The 19,725-nt window shown below is 40.6% G+C and overlaps 1 protein-coding gene across 7 annotated transcripts in view; it reads left to right on the top strand.

Moving 5' to 3' along the window:
- Nucleotides 1-19,725, top strand: part of LOC308242313 (uncharacterized protein) — a 261,237-nt gene that overhangs the window by 76,977 nt on the left and 164,535 nt on the right. For all 7 annotated transcript variants that reach the window (XM_080656329.1, XM_080656327.1, XM_080656328.1 and 4 more), the window contains exon 3: nt 263-381. In XM_080656329.1, coding sequence (XP_080512455.1) covers nt 263-381 — 119 coding nt within the window. The remainder of the gene's footprint in view (nt 1-262; nt 382-19,725) is intronic.

Below are 19,725 nucleotides of genomic sequence, written 5' to 3'. Positions count from 1 at the left end.
TCCAACTCGGGACCAACCAGAGAAAGCCAAATACAAACCAATCACATAAGAGGCTTCTCTAACCTGGTTCCAGCTCCCTCATGCCAATAATCTCCAATAAAGTACATCTGAAGCCTGTTTTTCCCACTAAAAAGATTTCCCACCACTTGCCTGCCTGTGAGTCTCTACCAAATGTAAGGGATGACTAATTCCTTGCTATAGTAAGCTCTGAGTAAGTAGCCTCTGCATGTTCTCATTTGGGCGGTCTTGTTTATTCCCACAGCTTTTCTGGAGGTTCCACTGAGATATGGTTTGCACCGCCCACAACCATGGATCCCAGCCTACAACCAGGGGCGGCACCGAGCAGCACTTCTTACAGCATCAAGAGCCAATGCCTACAAGGTAAGTGAGCACTGGGTCTGAACTCCACACTCCTATGCTGAGATTCTGAGCATCTATTCTAGATTTAGTAACCAGACTTTGTTATTAGTTCCTAATTGCTTGGCATCCTTTGTGAAATCAGGCCATTCCTTCCATCCCCTTTGTTTTCCTTTGTCTTTACATAGGCCCTATAGGCCTGCTGTTTGAGCTACACTCAGACTGGTGAATTTGTGGCTCTCACCAGACCAACATCCATACAGACTTTGTTGTGAGTCGCCAATAAAATTGGGTAAAGTTCTCCTTCCATCTAGATATTTTGTCCTAAGCACTTAGCTTTTCTCAGTTTTTTTTTTCTGCCTTCTGAGGGTGAAGGGGGTGGGGTGGGTGGAGGGGTTGCTGCCTGCATTTAGAGACAGCAAACTGTCAGATTAGGGTCCTGAGACACACAGTGCACAAGCATTACTTTTGATGGACTGTTGCCAGCTCTCATGGGGTTGTTCAAGTATGCATCTTCTCCAAGTCTCAGAAACAAACTCCATCTTGTATGTACTCTTATTACAATCCTAATTTATTCACTTATCTAAGTAGCATAATTTCAGCAAGAAAATTTGGGCTTTCACTGGCCACTCTGAGGAATATTTGAAGTTGAACAAAATTGTTCATTTGAAAGATACTTTGAAATATAAAAGGACTAGCCGAAACCGGTTTGGCTCAGTGGATAGAGCGTCGGCTTGCGGACTGAAGGGTCCCAGGTTCGATTCCGGTCAAGGGCATGTACCTTGGTTGCGGGCACATCCCCAGTGGGAGGTGTGCAGGAGGCAGCTGATCGATGTTTCTCTCTCATCGATGTTTCTAGCTTTCTATCCCTCTCCTTTCCTCTCTGTAAAATATCAATAAAATATATTTTAAAAAAAAGAAATATAAAAGGAATTAATATTTCTAAGGCCCAATGAGTAGCATTTTTTTTGATTGATATACAAAGGCCTTCAAACAAAATTCTGATTAAACAGCTACTTATTAAAATATGTTTTGGCCAAAGCTATGAGTAATTTGAGAAACTTAAAAGTACCAGCATACTCCTTTTCCCTAGTAAATCATTTCCTTCCTTGTCCTCTAGTTATCCCCTAAATATAGCTCTATTCTTCTGATCTGTCTCCTTCTGCACCTGTGTTGATACTTTTTACCTTGACAAGATGTCCTATATTTTCCTAAAAGACTCTCTTGAAGACCTCAATATGTCAGTTACCTGTAAATATTTATCTTTCCAGATATGAAAGCTATAGTAAAATTGAAACCAGGAACCCAACCTGAATTAAAAATTATAATGAAGGATTTCCCTAAATCCACACATGACCAGCAACTATTCATAGAAAATTTTAGAATTGTTTTGAGTGCATACAACCCAGGGTTACCCAGCATATCAACTTTTGCACATGTTGGTTGGAATTTTAGATGCTAAATCCTGGATGGCAAAAGGAATTGGACTGATCCAGAAAGGGACCTATAGGATCTCTTTTTCCATAATAAACCTGAAGGTCAAAGAAAGACCTAGAAAGTCTCCTAAAAACTAAACCTTAAATATTTCCACTAAAATGGCTGGATTATAATTTAATTCTGCAAAGAGAGAAAATATGACACTATAGGAGGGTTTGGGATATATCTGAAAATTACTTCTGACAACATTTGTGAGCACAGACATAACAGCAGCTCTTTCATTGGAGACTTAATAATAAAATAGAAGTTAGAATGGAAAACACTCTTTTACCTGAACTATAACACTTGGTGCAACATTTTGAAAGGGCCCTAGAACAAAAATGAGACAGGACTCCAAATAAATATATGGACCTGCAGCTGAAACAATTGGGTGGCCCACTTCCTAACAGAGCTCTTACTGACAAGGATACCTATAGAACTGGTAAACAGAAGGTATAATGGGAGAAAGATTTTCCTATTTTGGAAAATAAAAAAGAAAACAAGTATTAATTTCTCAGTTCAGATCAATGAAAGTACTTCACAGTAGTCTGCCTTAGTAAATTAACTATAAATATAAATGGCCACCCTCACCAATTGTTGGTAGATATATATGTCACTCTTTCTACATTAAACCATGCCACCTTTGATCAATCTCTTCCTTGGGAATTACTTACTTATTATTTATGTGAACACTGTGGGCCATGTTTCCAATGTAATAAAAAAGACTGCAAGAAACATGTAATTAATTCTACAATAAATTGTTAATGGTACCACTCTTGCCCTAGGTAGATAGCAGATCAGCCTCAACTTGTTGGCATGAGTAGTATGGATAGTTGCATTGCTCTAAATTTTTGATTGGCTGCTTAGTCATTATGGTTTTTGTGTCATTGCTAATAGTCCTTGCTTACTTAGATCAAGTAAGTGGGCATTATAGAGCAGGCTATACTTAACCATTAAGAAAAGGTGACTTAATCCTCTAAGGCCAGTTCTTATAGCCTATAGGATTTGTTCTCTTTTCCTGAATTGGTCAATTGAAATTCCTGGTACCAATAATCTTAAAGGGACGATTAATTGCTCTTGTTTTTGTCATAGTGGTTGTTGTACTGGACCATTACATTTTATACAAAGTTGTAAATGCTTCTGTGCAGCAGCTCCCTTATCAAATGGTCATCATGATGACATGACAGTAAAAAGGTCAAAAAGATCTTTTGGTACAATTGACTGTGGAAACAACTGGGCAATCCTGGGGTGATCTGGATCTCTGGTCTTCCTTGAATTGGTCAACCTCTTGCAAACGAAAGAATGATAAAAAAGGGGTTAGAGGGACTGAATATACAAATGGAAAATGGCCAGATTATATAGAACAATGGAACTCTGACCCAAAGCTCTAAATATGGAGTGTGCACTTGGATAGTTTAGATAGGAGGCCAGCAAACATTTTCTGTAAAGTTCCAGAGAGCAAATATTTTAGGCTTTGTGGGCCACATGGTCTCTGAAATAACTAAAAGTCATAGACAGTAGTAAACAATGGATATGGTTGTATTCCAATAAACCTTTATTTATAAAAACAGGCAGTGGGCTCATGAGGCCTGCTGGCTGTATTTGCTGATCCTTGGTTTACATCTCTGTAAGTGTAAAAGCTTCTCCCCCTTTCTTACTAAGAGGAGGAAATGAAAGGATATTAACACTGATTGAGCTCATACTATGAGCTAGGCATTATACTCAAAGCTTTTACATTCATCATATTATTTAATCCCTGCAAATTTATCCCTATGCTACAGATAAGAAAACGGAGTTTCAGAAAGCTGAAACAGATAGTCTACAATCACATGGCTGGTGGGAAACAGAACCCCCTGACTCCAAAGTTCTCTTTCTTCCCCATCATCTCGGCTCTTATTTTCCATCTGCATGTCTTCCTTCACCAGCATCTTTGGTCGCCCTTGCTTCTGACTCTACAGCAACAACAGCAGCAAAGAAATAGCAATAGAAACAAAATTTTATTGGGTGATATATTTATAATATATATTCTTATTTATATTAAATAATCATATATATTTTTATTTAGTCTCCACAAAAATCCCATGAAGTATATTTTCCATTTCCTAGATAGGGAATACCAAGTTCACAAACTGAGAATTGGCAAGTTCAGCATTGGAACCCCTGTTTCCTAACATCTAAATCCCAAAGTAGGACTTTATTTCCTGGTCACCATCATTTAATTAACACAGGAGAATATTTTTCTCTCTCTCTGGTTCTCTCTAAGTACAGCTGCCAAGTCAATTCTGACCAACAGAAGTAGCTGAGACTGGATTAATGGTTTTGGAGGGAATATCAAGTTCAATGCAAAGAAATCCTGTTAAAGCAATATGGACTGGTGTCCAGGAAATATCAGAAACTCTGGTACTTTGTCAACAACTTGGCTATCAGGCTGAAGTCCACCTGGATTCCTCTTTAAGGCGTTCTTTAAAGGAAAAATGACTTCGCAGAGCATCTGACTCAGATCACTCAAAGTTCTAAGCAGGAAGAAACGGCTGGATTTGGCTGACATTTCCCAAAATATAAATACATAAGCTCAAGGATAGAAAGTCTTTGTGTTTTTTAAAAGCTGTATATTGAAAGAGAAAGAATTCAAAACTATTTCAAGATGATATGATTGGAAACTCTCAGCCTTCTTCCTTTTGCAGCCCAATTTTAGGCAGTTTTCTGGCTTGACTTGAGGTGAGCTTCTGACGGAGAAGTGTGCCTGTCTCCCAGTCTCCCACTTGACCATCCTCCCATTTGGTAGCCTGTGCCAACAGATGTGTTGGAGGCTGCAGAGGAGGCTTGGGACAAGCTTTCAGTGGTCTAATGAGGAAAGTGCTATGTGAGCCCCAACACTGTGCGTCTGTTTCAAGATCTGACCTTGCAACCTCAGACACTAAAATGCCACCAAGGAGAGGCAAAGCAAGGAGAGGGGAAGAAAGGAGGTTTGGAAAGGGGATGGAAGGGAGGGGAGGGAATATAAGAGGAAAGGAGGGACGGAAGGTGAGGCAAGAGAGGAAAAGGGAAGGGAAGGAAAGGAAAAGAAAGCAAAGGAAAGGAAAGAGAAGGGAAGGGAAGGGATATGAAGAGAAGACAAGTGAAGAGGAGAGAAGAAAACAGGCATATACTTATGTCTCTAGATCCTGGTTCATACCTGTGCAAGTATTTCTGCCTCCATGAGAAAAAGCAAATTTTTCCTGTTCAACAAGATCCATGCTGAAAAGCCAATATAAACAACTAATGTCCATGACAGTTCCCTACCTCAAAGCCTTAGCTTTCACAAACTCCTGATTGCCCAGGAAGTCTATAGCAGCACCCTCCGTGGAGGACACTTTTGAGTTCCGAACCCTTCTCTCTTTGTCTTTGACCCCTTAGAGCCCTTCTCTCTTATAGTGGGCTTGGTGTACAACCAGTAGAATATTAGCATCTCTCTCATTGAGGCACCTGAATGATCATCTGGGTCAATGCTTTCAAACATGCTCCGGGGAGCCAAAGGCTTCCTAAGACACCCTACAGGTGCAAAAGGCCCCCTTTAGCTTCCCCTTCCCTACCCCTCCACACAAAAATCTTTCAGTTTGGAGCAGTTCACCTTTAAACTGTTTTCATATTGAGCTTTTGTTCTTTTGAAGGAGATTCCAAGTCTAAAAAATGTTTGACAGTTACTGATGCAGCCCAAGCCCTCTACATGTCTCATTCATCTTTGTACCTCTGATGCCTACCATAGAACCTGGCACAATGGAGGCGCTTAATTCCTACTTATGGATGAAGACAAAATAAATATTTCATTCATTCATCTATTCATCCATTCACTGGAGTAACACTTGTTCAACTCCTGTTGGGTTTTGAGGACCATTTGCCCGTAACTTCTGTGACCCCATTGACTGCCAGTCTTCAGTTAGCCAGTGCATGTGGCTAGGAAGTGTCCTCTTCTTCCCTCATGGCTCCATCTCTGTGTGACCTGTGCTGTATCCCAGAGCATTTCAGTCTGAGGGTTAAAAGTGAGGTGATATTAACAGTAACAAACATTGTTATATAGTTTTTTGCTTTACTCCCAACCCACTCTTGCACATTTTCTCTCATTTGCTGGCCTGTTTCCTCTTTAAGATGTGCTCTGCTGTAATATTTGTGTGCTTACTCACACACAAGATAAAAGTGATGGGAAGAACCTTTTGCTGCAGAGATATGGAGCCTTAATAGAATGTGTATCTGAAAGTGCTTTGAGCAAAGGAAACAGCTCTTTAAGGGTCAGAGGTTGTTATTAAGTAGGGTTGTCTGTCAACCAGCTGGGTACTTGTGAGAAATTTAGGATGCCAGGGAGAAGATACTTGCCCAGAATAATTGATGCTATTGTTAAAAAAGCACTTTGTGGTCAAGTATCAGCCAAATCTTAGTTTTCCTCATGAGAAAAAGCCACATCTTGTTGGTAGCATCTCCATTTGGTACTGGTATCATTCTGCCAGCTATTTAACCTAGACTTGTGGTCCCTTGCATCATTCAGCTAACTTTTAACGACTACCTTTTAATGTTTTATCCATTCACTCATGAACTGAATTATTCAACAAATACTCTTTGAATTCCCACTGTGTGCTAGGGATACAGCAATCAATGAAATAGTCAAGAATCCTGCCCTTTTGGATTTTATATTCTAGTGGCGCAACACGTACAGTAAATGAAAAGAGAAATAAAGATGGAGATCTATATGGAGTTTCAGATGTGTTGAGTGCTGAGGATAAAAATAAAAGTAGGGAAGAATGTTAGGGAGTGCTTCCAGGTGGGATTACCATTTAGTTCACATGGCCCAGGTAGAAAAGAACTCCTGGAAAAGATGGTGGTAACCCTAGGAGCTAGGGATCTATTTTACAGATGAAGACATTGGCTCAGAGAGATGAAGTGACTTGGTCAAGGTCACACAGGGGATTAGTGGCTGAGTAGGTATTTGGACCCAGATCCATGCGACTATATATCCAGGCTCTTTCTACCATGCTACATTGCTACATTTTTTTCATCTGTTAAACATAGGGCTGGGCTTATGTAGAATCTTACCTTTCTGGCATTAAGTGGCCTTTCCTGAGGGCTACAGAACATTCTTACTAGTAATTGCTATCAGCAATATCAGAAATGACTGATGCCATATTACCTACTGTCCTGCCCATTTTGGAGTAATTATTTCTGGTTAGAAATAATCTAAAAGTTTGATCCTTAACGCACAGACACAATACTGGACAGTGAAAATGGAAGAAAGTTCCTGCTGCTCTTAGATGCTATTAAAATTAACCAGTGTGGGGGCATTGCTATTGCTTATGGTAATAAATTATTTAGGTTTTAAAAATTATATTCATGAAGATCCTGGAAAAATAATGCTGAAGAAATCTAAACAGATGGGATGCCTGAGGATTCTGGAAGGGAAGCACACAATCAGGCTGTTGGTGGGGTGCCAGAGATTCTGGGCCCCTGAGTCCTGTGGTGTGATGTAAGAGGCATGCTGCTACCTAGACATGCCTGAGGGCAGAGCCTCTGGGATCACTAGCTGGATCTTTAGCTAAGTTCCAACCATGAGAGCAAGGATTGCCTTTTTATTCTGTTGCACCTGTAAGGTCAGGCACAGTGCCTGGCACTTAGCTGAAGTTTCAATCAATGCCTGTTGAGTGAATGAGTGTATAATGACAAAAAGATCTAAACGCAGGTAATACAAGAAATGGATGCTGGAATGGGGAATACACACTGCTCTTTCCACACACCTTCACCTGCTCCTGAACTTCACTCGAGGTCCCGAGGCTTTCCTCTGTAGTCGTTCCCTAGGGATGCTGAGTGGCACACACAGCAAAATTTTATTTTTTCATAGTTCTGGAGGTCATAAGTCCAAGAATAATGTCATTGGGGTTCATTTCTTCTGAGGTCTCTCTCCCTGGCTTGTAGATAGCTGTTTTCTCCCTCTGTCTTCATGTGGTTTTCCTTCTGTACATGTCTTTGTTCCAGTCTTTTCTCATTAAGAGACCAGCAATATTGAAATAGAGCCTACACCAATAACCTCATATAACCTTGTCACCTCTTTAAAGGCCCTGTCTCCAGATGCAGTCACATTCTGAGGTACTGGTGATTAGGACTTCAACATGTGGGTTTGGGGTGGGGGGCTTAACCTCTTAAGCAAATTACTTGCATTTAAGTTCTCCTCTCACTTCTGCTTTTGCAAGGGAACACAGGTTAAGTTATGGCAGTATTTAACCTTTCTCTTCTGCCTCTTATCGCAAACTACACATCTATCTATCTATCTATCTATCTATCTATCTATCTATCTATCTATCTATCATCAAGCTGTGTTGGGGTTGCTTTTTTGTTTTGTTATAATTGTTGTTGCTGTTGATGCTGTGTGTGTGTGTGTGAGTGTGTGTGTGTGTGTGTGTGTAAAATTGCATCCAAATAGAAGATCTCTTCAAGAAATTCTGTAAGGTGACAGCTGTGCAGGTACCAGGAGCTCATGACCGTCAAGTTGGCCCTGGACATGGAGATCGCCATCTACTGCAAGCTGCTGGGGGGCGAGGAGAACCGGCTGGAATCTGGGATGCAGAACATGTGTATCCACACCAAGACCACCTTTGGCTACTCAGATGGGCTGGTGAATCCATTTTACGGGAACCTCAACTATGGCCTGGACTTGCAGGCCAACCTGGGCTCTGGCGGGAGCTCTGGCTCCTTCAATTGCACCAGCTCCTCCAAGATGGTGGTTGCGAAGAAGACTGAGACCCAACATGGGAAGCTGGTGTCTGAATCATCTGATGTCCTCTCCAAGTGAATGACTACTGCGAGCTCTCCTGTCCTCCAGGCCTTGGGAAAGGAGCTGTGCAGGGGAGCAGCGGGCACAGGAAGCCCCGCCTGAGGCTCAGTCCCAGTCCTCAGCTCACCCTTGGGGTGAGGGTTTACTGCCTGGGGGACTGCCTCTTTCTCATGCCCCCAACTAAAAGCCAAATAAAGTAGTTTTTTTTCCCCGCCCCAAACTGGCTCTGCCAACCCTAAAAAAAAAAAAGAAAAAAAAAAAAGGAAGAAAGAAATTCTGTAAGGAAAATTGCAAGTGTCTGAGAAGTAACAGATCTTTATTTCATGCTTGATATTTAAGCAGCCTTAATTGTCTAGTGCTTTTGACAATGCTATTCTGATTCCTGAATTGTCATATGCTATGCAAGCCCCATTAAAGGCTATACAAACCCCTTTTTGAGATTTCTTAGGGCTAAGTAATTATTCCTTGATTGATGAAAAAGTAAGCACACCTTGATTGCTTATGTAATTTGGAATTAATTACATTACTTCCAGATTTGTATGTTATTGAGAAAGGCACTTATCAACTGATTGTAATTAATGTATAACAACTTTATAATATACATAAAAATTTTAAACACTTAAGATATTATAGCTCCCAAGGTTCAATTCATTCATTCATTCATTCATTCATTCATTCAGTAAATATTTATGGACGTTTTAATATGTAGAAAGTGCTTTGGCAGTTGGTGCAATAATACAGAGAATTCATAATGCTTGGTGCCTGCATCCCAAGACGGAAATTAAAGGTACCCACAAAAAAAGTGAACTACCAATATATAGAATAGTTGCTCTAGCTTTCTGTTGTTATCTTTTATTTGTATCAGGCCACATGGGAAAATAAAGACCAGTTTGAGTAACGTAATGTAGGGAATTGGTCATATAGTTGATAGAAAAGAAGTCAGCAAAGGATGGTAAGGCAACCCAAAGATTTGCAGCAGCAGGAAGCCCTACCTCTTCTTGTTTACAGGGACCAAAGGAGGTGAGTTTTTCTGGAGCCCAGAGGCAGAGGTCACCAGGGCAAGCTTGACCCCCGCAGGCCTGTCACATGGGATGTGCAGCTATGGAAATAATGCAGCCCCTGAGCCTAGAGAAAGGGGTAGAGAATGCTCTGGCTGCCCCTACCTCTTGTCCTCCAGTCTCATCAGTACCTTGCCTGTGAGCTACCGCTTGTGGAGGTGAGCCCACGCTGTGATACCGAGCAGAGGAAGGACGAGGAATGTTTCTAATGCAATGGGTCTAAAGGCAATAGATGGGAAGTTCTTAGCCTTGTATAGAACTCTGGGTTTATCATTGTGACACACATTACACTTACATGTAGAGAAAGTATTTACATTATAGAGGAACGACTTATAAATCTGCTGTGTGTGTTTCTGGGTGAGGTGGGAGTGGGAGTGGGTAGACTGCTTGCCTGGAAGAAAAGGGAAGAAGAGATTCCTCTCCAATAGCAGATCAAATGGGCAATGTTTAGTTGTAAGTTGTCTACCATCGAGGTAAGATACCAGGAAAGGGTAAAAAGAGATTGAAATTCACTTTGTGGTTAAGCTGAGGTAGGGATACAATGATGCAGATAGTATAAAAATATAGCCTTACTAGGAAGCACTTAGCCTTTGTTTAATCCATTACCTAATTGTTTCAACAAACATTTGTTAAAAAGCAACGATGGGTCAAGTGCAGGGTCAGGTGCTGGTGATAATATGATGTGCACAAATAGAGTTGCTTCTGGTTTTATGAATTTTGTAATCTAGCGGGTGAGAAATATGTTTATTTTTCAAATGGTGGATTTGAAAACAAATGTGAATAAGTACTAACTGTGATTAAGTATAGTAAAAAAAAGAGTGGGCAGATATAATGGGGGATACATTTTAGGGGGGTACTGATCTAGCCTGTGGGGTCAGGGAAGGCTTCCTAGTAGAAGAGACCAGTGATCTGAATTTTGTAAGTATCATAGGAGTAGTTAGAGGAAGTGGAGAAGAGTGTTCCAGGGATTAAGAAGAGCCACGCAGAGGCCCTGGGAAGAGGGGATATTCCGGTGGGACAGGCTGTGGTGGGAAGTAGAATCTTTTGGTGGAGTTTTTCAAACAGATTAATCAACTATATTCGAGGGGACTCACATATCACACCATTCAATCAACTTCCAATTCCACTTCTGAGTACTTTAAAAAATGAGAACACTAATTCAAAGAGATACATGTACCCTTATGTTCATTGAAGCATTTTTTATAATATGCAAGACATAGAAGCAATCTAGGTGACCACTGATAGATGAATGGATAAAAAAGATGTGGTACATATATACAGTGGAATATTTTACATTAATGAAAAATGAAATCTTGCCATTTACTAGTATGACAACATGGATGAATGTAGGGAGTATTTGTCTAAGTGAAATAAGTCAGGCAGAGAAAGACAAATACCATATGGTTTCACTTATATATGGAATCTAAAAACAAAACAAAGCAGACAAACAAAACAGACTCATAGAAATAGAAACCAAAGTGATGGTTACTGGAAGGGACGGGGTTAGGGGATGAGTGAAAAGGGGAAGAGGAATATAGTAAATAATATTCTGATAAATTTACACAGTGACAAATGATTACTAGAATTAGTACAGTGATCACATCGTAAGCTATAAAAATGTGAGTCACTATATTGTACACCTGACACAAATTTAACCAATATAAGATTGTATACCAACTATACTGATATAAAAAATAAATTAAGAAAAAAACTTCCAACCCTAAAATTACATGATTTAGAACATTAAATTGCTTGCTGATGTTGGGTTCAATTCATTGAGTGACGCTTTGAGAAATAAAAGAATAGCAAGAGACAGGGTGCTTTGGTGAGTAGAGCATAGCACATGTTGAGTAACCTTATATGACAGCACATGATTAAGTACTTCAGTGAGGAGTCCACATGGCTGGGAGGATTAGAGGTTGGGAAGAACGTAGAGTGGGACGGGGCTTCGTGTTGTTGTGCTTCCTAAGCAGAGAGCTGGAATTCTCCACTCTGTGGGAGGAGGTCTGACTGAAGGGGAGAATTTTTGGCAGCCAGTAGGTAATCCTATATCAGCTGTCAACTGTGTAGCTCTCAGGCAGGAGCGAGGACACTGGGGGTACCACTGCTGCTTTGTCCTAGGTGCTTCATGTGTATTTTCTTTCTTCCCTAACTGTATGAAATAGTATTATTCCATCTTACAGACAAGGAAACTAAGACTTAGTGATTTGGGTTACATGCCATGGTGACTTGTTCAGACCTTGGCCAGCCTGGAGTTAGAACCCAGTTCTGTCTGGCTCTAAATCCAATGTTCTTAACACAGTTCTAGGCATATTCCCCCCACCCCCTGTAGTGTGTATGTGTGTGTTCTCATTTTATTCCCTATTCTAGTGTATAAGTTCTTGATAAAGGAGGGAGTTAAAAGAGTGGGGAAGGAAAGTCATTTTTTAAAAATCTCTTGTTCACCAATATGCTTGTTCAATACATAGAATATCTTACTTAATGTTCATCATAAACTGCATGTTATCTATTCTCTCCATTTTACAGACGAGGAAATTGTGTTAAATGTTGGGTCTATCAGGGAAGCAGAGCTGGCATTAGATTGCAGGTATGCTTGAGTCCAAATTCTGTGTTCTTTCTAGTCCATCACATTAGTCACAACCCAATAAGAAGTAATTTTCCCCTACATTAATTTATAAATCAAATACAATTATAATAAAAATACCAAGAGACTTTAAAATGTTCTTATGTAAAAAGAAACAAGTAAGAATATACAGAACAAAGACAAAGGGAGCACTTGTCTTGGAATATATTACAGCATATCACAAGGCTTTAGTAAGTCAGTGAGTCATTGGCTGACAAACTAGACCAACGGAATAGAACAGAAAATCCAAATATATATAGAGTTCAAGTATACATGAAAGTTAGGATGTAATAAAGTTAGCCACTCAAATCAGTTGTGTGTGTGGGTTGGGGGGGGGGGGAGGGAATAGTCTAGTCCAGTGGTCGACAAACTCATTAGTCAACAGAGCCAAATATCAACAGTACAACGATTGAAATTGCTTTTGAGAGCCAAATTTTTTAAACTTAAACTTCTTCTAATGCCACTTCTTCAAAATAGACTCGCCCAGGCCATGGTATTTTGTGGAAGAGCCACACTCAAGGGGCCAAAGAGCCGCATGTGGCTCGCGAGCCGCAGTTTGCCGACCACGGGTCTAGTCTATACTGGTAATAACTGGGTAGCCATTTGGAAAATAATTGGATTCACATTCATACCAAATAGATCAAAGATTAAAAAGTAACAAATGAAGCATATATGCTTAGTCCATGGACACAGACAATAGATAGGTGAAGGCCTGAGATGGGGTGGGAGATGGGTGGAGCGGGGAGAAGGAGGGAAAATGGGGGACATTTGTAATACTCTCAACAATAGAATACATTTTTAAAAAGTAACAAATAAAACCATAGAAACAGTAGAAAAAAACATGTAAGAATTATTTCATTACCCTGGAATGAGAAAAATCTTTTCAATTATATAACATGCAAAGGCCAGAAGAGAGAGAAAAAAAAAAGGATATATCTCACTTTATGAATTCAAAAAATGCTATAAGCAGAATCAAAAGACAAATTACCCTGGGCAAAATATCTGCAACTTCTCACAGAAAAAGGGCTAATCTGGCTGATATATAAATAGCTCTTACCAATCAATATAGAGCAGATCATAGACATGGTAGGAAAATGGGCAAATGATATGTATACCTGGTCATAGGAAAGGGAAATCCAAAATTAAAGATGCTTATTAAAGGGAAAGTCACTTGACTTTATTCATAATAGGGGAATGAAAATTAAAATTATAATCATATACCATTTTTATCTATCAAATTAGCAAATATTTAAACATTTAATGATACCTCATGTTACCAAGATTGTGTGGAAACACTCCTGGTGGGAGGCATGTTGGGACAATTTAAACAATATCAAACAAATTATAAAGGAATCATCCTTTGACCCTGTGATTATACTTACAAGAAACTATTATAGATATATCTGCCTGTGTGAAAAATGAAAAATGCAATATTATTCTTCATAGCAAATTATGGGAAATAACCTAAATATTCATCAATAGAGAACTGGTTAAATGGAATTTTACGGCTGAAGCTTTTTAGAAAACAATATGGAAAGATTATCAAGTTGCATTTTAAGTGAAAAATCAAGATGTACTAGTAGAACAGTGCATATGGTATGGAAGGAAAGTGGAAAAAAGAGTAAGTACTCAGAGGCGCTTCTATATTCATTGAACATAACCTCTGGAAGGACACATGGAGACTCTGACTCTGATAACTTTTCCTATTGCTTTGATTTGCTTTATCTGTTGGAGAGAGGTGTATGGGGCAGCTGGGGAATTTGAATAAGAGAAAGACATTTCCTTCAATACATTTTTCTGCTTTTTGAATTTTGAATGTTTTTATATATATTTTAAGAAACCCAAAACCTACAAAATCTACGAACAAGCAAACCCCAACTTTTCAGATTCTCTTTCTGGGTGAAGTTTGTAGGGCCGACCCTGAGGCCCACACAATGAACCCTCTCCACTTCTAAATGTCCTCTATAGCACCATACTGGAATCCTGTTACCACATGGGAAATTTGAAAACTAACTTTCAAAATCAAAGAGTTAGTATATATATATATATATATATATATATATATATATATATATAGAGAGAGAGAGAGAGAGAGAGAGAGAGAGAGAGAGAGAATCTGTACAAGACCTGGCCCATAATAATTATCTTGGCAAATGTTAATTAACTATTACTTTCATTTTTATACTACTTTGTGTGTGTGTGTGTGGTGGGTGGGGGGGGCGGTAAACTGAGTCACACAGCCAGAAGTAGTCAATGAGATTTTAAGATCCTTTAAAAAAAATTTCTTATATGGTTCTTATTGATGTTTTGGCACATAGTGGTTATTCAACAAGCACATTGGTGATGGCTTGACCTCACCCTGTGGTATTGTCATTGATTAAAAATGGTCATCTTGTTGGTGGAGGCCTGAGGGCATGAGGGTAACAGAGATCAAAATGTGGTAGGTGGTCCTGTGTGGGACCAGGAGCTTTACCTCCCGAAAGAAGTGTCCAGCTGGCAAAATTAGTTTCAGATCACAACCTATGGAGGCAACCTGGCATGAAGGAAAACACATGGACCCTGGGGTCAAAAGACCTAGTTTAGATTCATGATTCATCCACAGACTAGCCATGTAGACCCAGGCAGATCTTTGCATGTGTATCAATCCATGTGCCTCCCTGCCTATATCTGGCCTCCTTTCCTGATAGGCTGTTATAAAGCTCAAAAGATCTAGCTAGATTTGAAAACATCTAGAAACTATAAAGTAGCATGGAAGTGTGCAGCATAATCCACGACGACTTCAAAATAGTGTCGGACCTCCTTGCTCTCTCTGCATAAGTGGCAGAAGGTTTATGGCTGGTGAGGAGAGTGTTAAATTTACAGAGCAACCCAAGAAGAGACTCGCTTGCCATAAGGGGAGACCCAGGACTGATGGTAGGCACTTAACAGCATGTTCCAATTACAGCATTTAAATCTAATTGCATACTCTGTTAATCTCTGTCAGTGCGGCATCATTTAATATCATCACTGCAGCCTCTAATATCGTGAGCAATGTGAGCCGAGCTGAGACTATTGAAAAAGTTCAGTCCCAGGTCTTCATATCCCCTTTAATTCTCTCTGTCAATTATGCTGCAGCCAAGAGTTCAAATAAAGGTCTTGAAATCCGGAGTTGGAGCTACCTTTTGAAGCAAAGTCTCCTATAAATATACAGATTCTATCAGGAGCCTCTAATTCCCATCCTGGTTATTTTTAATGGGTTAGTTGCAGTGACTAGTCCCTGTGGTGTAACTTACTACAGACTTATTTCAAACAAATATTGTAAATGTAATCTGTTCCATAGATTACAGTTCTGGAAATAATGTGATATCATTTGCACATGTATTTCCCACCCTCTCCAATCCCCCTGGCTCAAATAAGGTTGGTGGGGGGAAAAACCCAGACATTTACTTAACTCAGTGTTTTGTGTTTTTTTTTTTAATACATTTTTATTGATTTCAAAGAGGAAGGGAGAGTGAGAGAGAGATAGAAACATCAATGATGAGAGAGAATCATTGATTGGCTCGCCCCATACTGGGGATCAAGGCTGCAAACTAGGCACGTGCCCTGATCAGGAATCAAACTGTGACCTCCTGGCTCATAGGTCAACACTCAACCATGGAGCACACTGGCTGGGGTTAGCTCAGTTCTTTGTTATAGGAAACTGTTTATCTTTATTTATTCTTAATATTAAAGCAGTTAATTACCATAAACTCCTGATCATAGCCCTAGATTTTGAAAAATAACTCTTGAATTCTAAAAATCAAATTTAGGAATACCACCAAGTCTCTTTAAATCCTATATGAATTCAGAATCATTTAGTCAATCTACAAATATGAGAGGAGGGTGCCAGGTGTGTCAGGATTGTGCTGAGCTCTGGCTGAGTTAAATCCTTTCTGAAAGAACCCCGGGCTCCATTTCTGGCTCCAGGCTTTACAAGCCATATGCCTGGTAATGTACTAATCTTTATCTAAATCTAAGCTTACTTTTCTGCAATAGTTTAATATTTTTGCCTCCTTGAGGTACTGTTTGGAGGATTGAATGAGATAATGTAAAAAAGTAACAGGCACAGTTTGGGTTACTTTTTTTTTAATTAATTTATTTTTTTTAACTTCTTTATTGATTAAGGTATCACATATTTGTCCTCATCCCCCCATTCCCATCCCAAACCCCTCCCCACGCATGCCCCCACCCCCCTGTTGTCCGTGACCTTGGTTAGGCTTATATGCATGCATACAAGTCCTTTGGTTGGTCTCTCCCCCTTACCCCCACCCTCCCCTACCTTCCATCACTTCTCGGCCTTTTGGCTAAGATCAAGTGTAGTATCTGTTCTTATCAGTTTGGGTTACTTTTATCTAGGTATGTTTAATTTTTTTTGTTTCGTTTTTTTAAAAATGTATTTTTTATTGATTTCAGAGAGGAAGGGAGAGGGAGAGAGAGATGGAAACATCAATGATGAGAGAGAATCATTGATCGGCTGCTTCCTGCATGCCCCCTAATGGGGATGGAGCCTGCAACCCAGGCATGTGTCCTTGACCAAAATCTAACCTGGGACCCTTCAGTCTGTAGGCTGACTACCCACTGAGCCAAATCAGCTAGGGCGGTATGCTTAGTTTTTGCTAGGAGTTAATGAATAGTTATTTTCTGTCAACCAATGGACTATGATCCTTGCATTAATTATTGACTCATTTAGTGTTCCTGGCAGCATGCTTATTAGAAGGCCATGAGACAAAGTGTGTTAGGGGATAGGCTGAACTGCTGAGAGACTCCAAATTACATAATGTAAATAAGATAGAAAAGCATTTCTCTCTCAAGAAGTTGTCCAGAGATTCATGGTATTGGGAGCCTGTTTCATCTGCCATCCTCACATGAGGGTTGGGTTGCAGGCCGCTGCTTCAGTTGTTGTTGATTTTGGGTTCCTCATACCTAGGTAACATGATGGTACAGTGTGGTGACTGCAACCTCTGCCACTTTCTGTCTGTTGGACTTAGGCAGGGTACTTTACTTTCTCTGCTAAAGATTTCTCATCTGAAAAATGGGCATAATAATAGAGTTCGTGATATAACTGGAAAACGTTTAGAATACTGCTTGGAACATAGTGAGTATGATGTGTATGTTGTTGTTATTTGTGTACAGTAGGCTGTCAGTATTTGCCCATCAGTCATCTCCTTGAGATGGGTATTCCCCTTTCTGGAGATTTCTGAGGTGAGGTTACTCTCTTGTGTAATCTCTTCCACCTGGAATCCTGTGGCAGAAGGGGGGATCCAGATAGAGACTAAGGGAGATAGAGACATCAGCCAGAATGCAGAGTGGAGGGAAGACCTCAGTGTCTGCAGGGGAAAAGGGAGGGATAAGTAATGGGATACTCTGCAACCAATAGTACAGGTGAAGGCTCACTCCGTCCTCCCCTTGCTTTCTTTACTCCTGAAGAAGGAATGAACTCTAGTTTTTTATTTGTTTTTTAATCTTTATTGTTGAAAGTATTACATATGTCCACTTTTTTCCTCCATTGACTCTCTTCAGCCCACTCCTGCCCCCCACCCCAGACCTTCACCACTCTATTGTCTGTGTCCATGGGTTATGCATATATGCATACAAGGTCTAGTTTTGATCAAAGACACACTATGAGCCATGGAACCAGGCAGATATGCTTTAGCATTCTAGGCAGCCTTCCTTATGGAGGCCTTACCCAACTTCATTTCAAACACGTTAAAATGCAGTCACACCCCTATCCTATATAATAAAACTCTAATATGCAAATTGACCAAATGATGGAATGACTAGCAGAATGACCAGTCGCTATGATGAGCACTGACCACCAGGGGGCAGATGCTCAAAGCAGGAGCTGACCCTGGTGGTCAGGGCACTCCCACAGGGGGAGCACCGCTCAGCCAGAAGCCAAGCTCACAGCTGGCTAGCGCAGCAGAGGTGGCGGGAGCCTTTCCCTCCACCTCTGCTGCAGGTGAGTGGTAAGGAGTGAGGGTTTCTGGACTGCGAGGGGGTGCAGGGACACCCCCCCACCCCAGTGCATGAATTTCGTGCACCGGGCCTCTAGTTTTCTATAATCCTATATAATAAAAGCCCAGTGACTGAATGGTGGAATGACCAGAACGACCGGTTGACCAGTGGCTATGACGTGCACTGACCACCAGGGGGCAGACACTCAATGCAAGAGCACTCCCACAGTGGGAGTGCTGCTTGGCTGACCAGGATGAGTGGCGCTCCCACAGCGGGAGCAGCCACTCAGAGGGCAGGTCTTCAGCCATTTGGCTGACCGGGATGAGCTGCTGCTCCCGCAGCAGGCCAATTCCCACAGGCCATGCCCCCCCACCCTTCCAGTGCACAAATCCCGTGCACCAGGCTTCTAATTATGAATAATCATATGAGTTGGGTTATAGTCTAGTAGCTGACAAAATGTAGATAGTTAATTCAACATTTGATTTGTAGATTTTGTTCCTTATCTTGGAGAATATCTACATGCAGGTCTAAGGCCCTGAGCTCACAGTCCTGAATGTTTTATGTCATTTAGGCACTGGTGGTTAGGAGCAGATGATTTGGTCAAACCATAAAATTGATTAAAATGATAACTTTGCTTTTTTAAAAAACAACATATTTTTATTGATTTCAGAAAGAAAAGGAGAGGGAGTGAGAGATAGAAACATCAATAATGAGAGAGAATCCTTTATTGGCTGCCTCCTGCATGTCCCACACTGGGGATCAATTTCTGACCAGGAATCGAACCGTGACCTCCTGGTTCATGGGTCATTGCTCAACCACTGAGTCATGCTGGCCAGGAGAAATGATGATTTTGCTTTTTATTGATTTCTTCTGGGGAATTTCGCTCAGAACTTCTGTGGTTGGAATTTCCTATCCATGAGAGAGAAGAAAGAGGTCACACACTCTTGTTTGTCTTATTTTGGGAGGATTGCTCTTCACTGTGGATGGTGACATAGATTGTTTAGGCATCCTTTCACTGAGGAGGTTGGACTCTGCCTCAAAGACCTCATAGGTCAAAATGGGCTCAGAAAAAAAAAAAAAAAAAAAAAAAAAAAGCAGAAATGTCTGCTTAGGTCTGATGCTTGAGTGGGAAGGAAGTTTCTGGAAATTCCCATAGCTCAGTCCAAATAGTTAGATGTAGACAGAGGGCTTTAATAATGGTGTGAACTTTAATAGGGGCTAATGGGATCATGAAGGAGGGGAAGTTGGAATATGGGGAAACAGGGGTCCCAGTTGAAAATCCAGCAAACTCCAGTGCCCCTCATAGGTTTAACCAGCACAAGGTTTTGAAAATATATCTTTCTTTGTTCTGTGGGGGCCCACACCTTCTGTGAAGTCTGTGTGAATCATTTAATTCCTGACATCTTGGCAGCAGAGACGAATCCTGGGAGCAAGGTTGGGAGGAT

Source organism: Plecotus auritus (assembly GCF_963455305.1).
Source record: "Plecotus auritus genome assembly, chromosome: 2".
Lineage (NCBI taxonomy): Eukaryota > Metazoa > Chordata > Mammalia > Chiroptera > Vespertilionidae > Plecotus > Plecotus auritus.
Note: the sequence above shows the minus strand (reverse complement) of the source record. Positions and strands in the feature narration are given on the sequence as shown.